The sequence below is a fragment of the Cynoglossus semilaevis genome, chromosome 10, assembly GCF_000523025.1.
Source record: "Cynoglossus semilaevis isolate Cse_v1.0 chromosome 10, Cse_v1.0, whole genome shotgun sequence".
NCBI classification, from domain to species: domain Eukaryota; kingdom Metazoa; phylum Chordata; class Actinopteri; order Pleuronectiformes; family Cynoglossidae; genus Cynoglossus; species Cynoglossus semilaevis.
In genome coordinates this window covers 419464-426835 of record NC_024316.1, presented here as the reverse complement: position 1 = coordinate 426835, position 7372 = coordinate 419464, and the positions used below count along the sequence as shown (strand labels likewise).

At 41.2% G+C, this 7372-nt stretch overlaps 1 protein-coding gene across 1 annotated transcript in view; it reads right to left on the bottom strand.

Moving 5' to 3' along the window:
- LOC103384390 (leucine-rich repeat neuronal protein 1) overlaps positions 1–7372 on the bottom strand; it is a 13845-nt gene that overhangs the window by 3737 nt on the left and 2736 nt on the right. Inside the window, exons 2-10 of the mRNA XM_008317893.3 lie at positions 6323–6486; positions 4534–4682; positions 4312–4413; positions 3910–4094; positions 3469–3711; positions 3267–3389; positions 2618–2740; positions 1339–1747; positions 1059–1200 (exon numbers count right to left, since the gene is read on the bottom strand). Coding sequence (XP_008316115.1) covers positions 1059–1200; positions 1339–1747; positions 2618–2740; positions 3267–3389; positions 3469–3711; positions 3910–4094; positions 4312–4413; positions 4534–4682; positions 6323–6413 — 1567 coding nt within the window. The 5' untranslated portion in view covers positions 6414–6486. The remainder of the gene's footprint in view (positions 1–1058; positions 1201–1338; positions 1748–2617; positions 2741–3266; positions 3390–3468; positions 3712–3909; positions 4095–4311; positions 4414–4533; positions 4683–6322; positions 6487–7372) is intronic.

Below are 7372 nucleotides of genomic sequence, written 5' to 3'. Positions count from 1 at the left end.
CTACTCCTGTACCACTGAAAATGTACATGTTCGTTATTTTCACACTGACAGCCACTAGAGGGCACTCTATGCTTGTGTACCAGTATCTGCTACTCCTGTACCACTGGAAATTCACATTTGTTATTTAATTTCCATGTTCGTTATTTTCACACTGACAGCCACTAGAGGGCACTCTAGGCTCGTGTAACAGTATCTGCTATTCCTGTACCACTGAGGAGGAGGGAGGGAGGAAGGAAGGTAGGGAAGATAGTTGGCCCGTACGTACGACACTTAATAACGCAAAAACACAATACGGGAGACTCGCGCGAGATGCTTACAAATGTCAACGAGACACGTCAGCGTCTAGAAGCATGCTCATATTTTAAATCTTTACTCGTATCTCAAAAGCAAAAATGTGCTTGCTCGTATCTTGGAATACTCAAGGTGTTCAAATGGATGATAGAATTCTCCAATTTTGCCACTTAAAACAACTAGTTGTAGATTGACGTATGGCTTGTCCCTTTTTTGCATCAAGTAACTCTTACTCAAGGTAAAAGTATTTTTAAACTTTTACTCGAGTAGATTTTTGGATGGATACTATTACTTTTACTTGAGTAGAATTTAAGAAAAGATTTAAGAAAGTTTTTTACTTCATTTTTTGTACTTTTTTTCCACCTCTGATTAGCAGTGCTTCTCAATTATTTTCTGTCATGCCCCTCCTTGGGGACAGAAATGCTTTTACACCGCCCCAGGTCCCCTCCTCTGACCCACACCACCACAAATTGAAATACTATTGAGAACCTGATAACATTTAAAATTTGTATTTGTGCAAAACAATGTATGAGTTGCTGCCACCTAGTGACTGGAGGTTTGTTATCATTCAAGCATTAAAGCAGTGCTACACTTATCTCCAGCGTGCCATATTTTATTGGAAGCCCCTCGCACCCCCCCGCCCCCCGGCACCTCACCACGCCCCTTCCCACCCCACTATTTGAGTAGTACTGTATTAGAGTAAACCTAATCGTGAAATGGACTCAAATCAGATCCACTTGAACTTGAACCGCCAACCTGACACTGACCTGCATCTGAGGGCTCAGCATTTTGGATTACCAAAGCTCCGGGTTCTGACACATGATGCTTCTTTTTCTTCTTCTCATCCTGTCTGTTTAGGCCACGCCCCTCCTGGGATATAATTGGTGCCGGCACAGCCTCTGAGCTCACCTTATCATGTGATAGTGAGAAAGAGGACATGAGAGGCTGTGACATCATGACATTACTGCCCTTGTAGGAGAATCTCTAGTTAGTGAAAAGTGCACAAGACATTTAACAGCGGCACACAACACATGGGATCACACCTACTTTGTCTCCTGCAGGCGTAACCCAGTAGTACTGGGAGACAGGGTCAGCATCAGCCCAGCACTCTAATCGGATTGGCTGCCCGGTGCTGACATTCATGACTGATGGAAAGGAGTGAGGAGAAATAAGAGGCAAGCAGCTATTGGCTGCGCCACCTCCCCAGGCTACCAGCTCCTGCAACTCTCGACCAATGAGGCTCTGCGGAGTAGAGCAAGTGGTGATGGACGACTCCAGTAGTTTTACGTGAGAGTGGTTACCGAGGTAACGCCCCCATGAAGAGAGGCAGTCGCATCGAAGCGGGTTGGAGTGCAGTGACAACTCCTCTAGAGAGGGAAGCCACGAGAGGAGGTCACCTGACAGGAGACGGAGATTACTGTTGTGGAGGAGGAGTGTCCTTAAAGACGGCAGAGCGCTAAGGAGGACATGTTGGAGGGGAAGAAAAAAAAAATGTTTTCAGATTGAGTCATGTGAAAAAACAAGGAGTAACATTTAGAAGATTTAGATAAGTAGTGATGGCCAAATGAAGTTTTCTAAAGCTCTGAGTCCTTGTATCAACAGAGTGCTCATGTATTCAAAGCATTTTAACGTAGTCTTCTTTGGTGACATCTGGTGGCCAAAAGTATGACATTAGATTTTGGCTCGATTTAAACCCGTGGTTCTCAATTATTTTCTATCATTCCCCCCTTTGGGGACAGAAATGTTTTAACCCCCCCCCCCCATCCCACCCTCACGACCCACACCAAAGCGAATTGTATATTTGTATAATGTACAGTATATGTATAAAATGTATATTTTTATCTGTACAAGTGGACCCGCCCCACTATTTGAGAAGTGCTGATTTACACTAAGAAAACGACATGTTCCACATATGATTTTTTTCAATACGCCACGATCTCAACTTGTAATGGTGAATTTCCACAAGGCTCACATTACACATGCACTCGAAAGAACGAAGGAAGTACTTTATATGATGAGCATTTTCAAATTCCATTTCCAATAAAATTGTTCACAACGGTTTCAAGAATCAAAGTCTTGGTTGGTCATTCACTATCGATATGTCTCAAATCGATTCAAGCGTCACTTTTAGTGTCTCTCTGACAAGATCACCAGCACAAATTCAGCTGTGGATTCACGTTCTTTTAAAGACTAAGACCAAAACAAACGAAGCCTCGACACACGGTACTCTCTGAAGCACTGCATTGTTTTATCTGACACAAGCGCTTTTCGAGCTTTAGTTTCAAACCCACCATCACCACTGAAAAGGCGAAGAAGATGAGCTCACCTGAAGGCCTGGGGGTCAATGTAGGACAGTTGTTGATTGTTGCAGAGCTCCAGTTTGACCAGCTCTGGAAGATTCTGGAAGGCTTTTTGTTCTACTATCATCAGATCGTCCATGTTGTTTAGACTGAAACACAAGGTAAAGACATTTAAATTGCAGTATTATCTGGATTATAATAAATCCTTTAGGTGGGGTCAGGTGCAACATATATAGTGAAATATATAATTTCACATGTTCGTTATTTTGACAGCCGCTAGAGGGCACTCTAGGCTTGTGTAACAGTATCTGGTACTCCTGTACTACTGAAAATGTACATGTTCGTTATTTTCACACTGACAGCCGCTAGAGGGCACTCTAGGCTTGTGTACCAGTATCTGCTACTCCTGTACCACTGAAAATGTACATGTTCGTTATTTTCACACTGACAGCCACTAGAGGGCACTGGTGCAACTTATACTCCGGAGCAGCTTACAGTCCGGAAAATAGAGTAAACGAAACAAACACAAAAGTCACAAAGAAGTGGACAAAGAAACCTAAAATCCCTGCTCGTCCCTACATTACTGAAATTCTGGTTCCTTGATATCACTTGACAACTTGAAGTGTTTTAGGAGATGATCCTGTCCCTCCTGTTGAACTGTACATTCTGTCTTACCTGAGCTCTTCCAGATGCTGAAGGTTCTGGAAGTCCCCCTGCTGGACTCGGCTGATCGGATTCCGATTCAGGTCCAAAAACTTCAGGTTAGGTAGCACATTCAAAGCGTCACGTGGAACTGACCTGCAGGGGACAAGACCCATCAGCCAGTGTTATCAACAACCAAGAAAGTTGCAGTGTAAGGCTTCACACACCGACCCACCTGAGCTGGTTGTCATAAAAGGACAGACTCTCCAGGTAGTCCAGACCCAGGAAAGCAGCAGAAGGAACCGATGCCAGGCCCATCCCTGCCAGAACCAGGCTATGAAGCCGGGACAAAGGCAGGAAGTTTTTCTCCTCCAGACCAAGAATGGGGTTTTCGCCAATCATTAGGATCTCCAAGGAAGGCAGAGACTCGAACCAGCGACTGTCAATCGCTATGAGCCGATTTGAGTTCAGGTGGAGCCTTTAGATCCAAGAAGGAAAGTAAAGAAAAAGACACTGTGAAAAGAATACAATATATAGCACAAAGAAAAGTAGAACATTATGGCAGCAAAAAAAAAAAACAAAAGAACAGGACAAAAACTTGAAGGGGAAACATGCAGAAAAAAAAACTTGGTCCAGAATTACAGAAGTCAGAACAAGATGGAGAAGTACAGGGTACCTCAGCAGGTTGTTAAGCCCAGCAAAGGCATCCGGTGCGATGGAGGTGATGTGGTTGTGGTTGAGATAAAGCTCTTCCAGGCTGCTTAGGTTCCTAAGACTGAAGTCCAACAGCTCCTGGATCCGGTTCTCCTCTAGGTAGAGAGTAACCAGGCGACCCAGAGAACTCAAACCCATGGAGCTCACCTGGAAATACAAGAAGGTACTGTAAATGCAAAAGTTCCCAAAGTTGGGGGGGTGGGAGTGCCCTCTAGGAGGTGCTTAGTGTCATTGCAACGGGGGGTTGTGGAGGCAATGAGGGCGCAAAGATTTCCTTGGGATTCAAAGGGAGGCCCAGAGAACTGACAGAGAACGTTTGGCAAGCGCTGAATTAGTGTTTGCCGTCGGAGTGTGTGTGTTTCACCTGTGTGAAGTGGTTCTGAGACAGGTCCAGCTCCGTCAGGTTTGTCAGACTCTGAAGTTCAGTCACGATCAATGAGATGTTGTTACTCTGCAGCAGAAGAACCTGAAACATGATTAACGTCTGTATCAGTTCGGCTCATGATGTCACCGCGACCTATGGAATCTTGTATTTGCGTAATGTTGACCTTTCAAACCTGGGTGTAAGATCAGACATCCTTTTTACCTGTGTGTCGGATGATACGTTGGGGGGAACTCTGCTCAGATGAAGTTCGTTGCAGTCCACGGTTCGGGCCTGATGATAAACAGACTGAGGTGTGTACCAGGGCCGGGTCTCACACACACACTGCAGAGGGCAGAGGACTACAGGGCCAACTGTTGGACACAGACGATCTTGTTTAAAAACTGATGAAATTCAGTAGACTGAGTAGTGGTAAACTGAATGTATATATATGTATATATATGTATATATATGTATATATATGTATATATATGTATATATATGTATATATATGTATATATATGTATATATATGTATATATATGTATATATATGTATATATATGTATATATATGTATATATATGTATATATATGTATATATATGTATATATATGTATATATATGTATATATATGTATATATATGTATATATATGTATATATATGTATATATATGTATATATATGTATATATATGTATATATATGTATATATATGTATATATATGTATATATATGTATATATATGTATATATATGTATATATATGTATATATATGTATATATATGTATATATATGTATATATATGTATATATATGTATATATATGTATATATATGTATATATATGTATATATATGTATATATATGTATATATATGTATATATATGTATATATATGTATATATATGTATATATATGTATATATATGTATATATATGTATATATATGTATATATATTGTATATTACTTACTTTATTACTATATACTGGAGTCGTCCATCACCATATATTGTTTGTTGTGAAAATGACTGTTGGACATTCTTCTTCTCAACCATAGCGGTCTCTTTCGCCATTATTTGCTCTGCAGCGACACTAGCGTCGGTCTTCGTTTGCCGTTTGTCTTCGTGTGAGCATCGGCATCGACTGCTACTTTGAAATAAGGCCAGTATTGGGCCTTATACCAAGTACGGCGGACCGAGGTGGTTGCAAATGCCTAGCCTTTTTGAACAACTTTGTTCACGAACAAAATCTTGAACCAAAGATTGCCCCAAACGACGTATCATAACTTGGTTGCAGAACAAGCCAACAATATTACACAGCTAGCAAGTTATCTCTGAGTGTCTGAGCGTGCGACGCCACTCTTGCCTGAGCCCGCGCTAGGGATATACAGGCTAAGAACTGTTTTTGCAGATTTTGCCGGTATTTCTTGAGCTGTGCTGTTTCTTCTATTTTTTTAGAACGACGTTCATGTTTCAGATCTGGTTTACAGTACGGCTTAGCAAAGTCGTCGATTTGTACCATCATTAAGAACAAAGGAGAAATAAAAGAAGCTGAGGTCGCCAAAGGAGCGACTGTGATCACCAGGCAAAGATCTCAGACATTAGAAGAAGTGGAAAAGTTGCTACTGATTTGGATCAACGAATAGCAGTTGGCCGGCGACAGTATTTGAAGACGACAATTTGTGAGAAAGCGAAGCAAACATTGCGCAATAACGACTACTCAGCACCGGTAAGGATGAATGTAATTGCCTTTCCTATTGATAGATTTCATTTTTATTCAGTTGTGTTTATCGTTTTTTTTGGTTTCCTGTATGAACCTGTGCACAAAATACTGTTGTAAAAGTTTGAAACGGATTAATCCATTTACATTGATTCCTATGGGGAAAATTGTTTCTGTTTCGGTTTACTAAGAGCCTTCAGGAACAAATGAAGTTTGAAAACCGTTCCACTCTGTGGTACTCGCCCATCCCTACTTTCAATATTAAGTCATCTAAACAACCATGCAGCTTCTTTTTTTTACCTTCAGCAGATCCAACTACTTCAGAAAGCAATGGCGATGTCAACAGGCAGAGAAGGGCTTTGAAAAGAACTGCAGCGCCCATGATGGACATACCCAGGAGGAGAACTGATTAAAATATGAACACTTGGAGACAGTCAGTAGCACCAGCAGAGTCTCCGACACCACTGAAAAAGAAGAAAAAAAAAGACAAGGGGAAAGACCCAAACATTACTAGGTGCAGAGATATTTTATAAACTAAAATAACACAACGCCTCACTTTCCTTACAGCAACTTTGTTATGGGTAAAAAAACAGATGTCTGATTCACCCATGTAGCTGATCCAGCCATGCATGAGGCACTGCAAATGCTCCAGGAAGATAAATAAATTAAGACGAAAGAGATGAAATAAATTTGGCTTTTAGGCAGACTTTTCCAAACTCACTATAAATATATAAACAGCTTACCCCTCTACAACAAGCGTCCATAGATAGATCTCTTTAGCTAATGCCACTGCTAACCATTTTGTTATTTTGTGAATTCATTGTTTAAAATCCTTCATGCAGTTTTACGCCAGTGGCACAGACTCACCACAGGAGGCAGCAGTAGACCAGCAGCTCTTGTGTCCCAGTGAGCTAATATTGCTATGTTTTTTTTTTTTTTTGCTTTCATTCATTCAATTCAATAAGTGGGACGATTTTGGCCCGCAGGCCGTATGTTTGAGACCCTCGCTCTATGCCAGGGGTGTCAAACTAATTTTCACCAGGGGGCCACATCAGCAATACAGTTCCCCTTGAAGGGCCGGTTGTAACTGGAAGACTGTATAGATCAGGGGTCACCAACCCCTAGTGCGCGGACCAGTACCAATCCATAGGTCATTTGGTACCGGGCCGCATGTACTTCATTTTTACTAATATACTTCATTTAAAAAAAATCCAGTTATATCTATTTATTTTCTTTATTTAAAGATAATCTGGCAATATTTTAAAATAATAGGTCAAATCAGACTCTGGTTTATTTTGACCAGTCCTTGGAACAAAAAAGGTCAGGGACCACTGGTATAGATGTAACAAT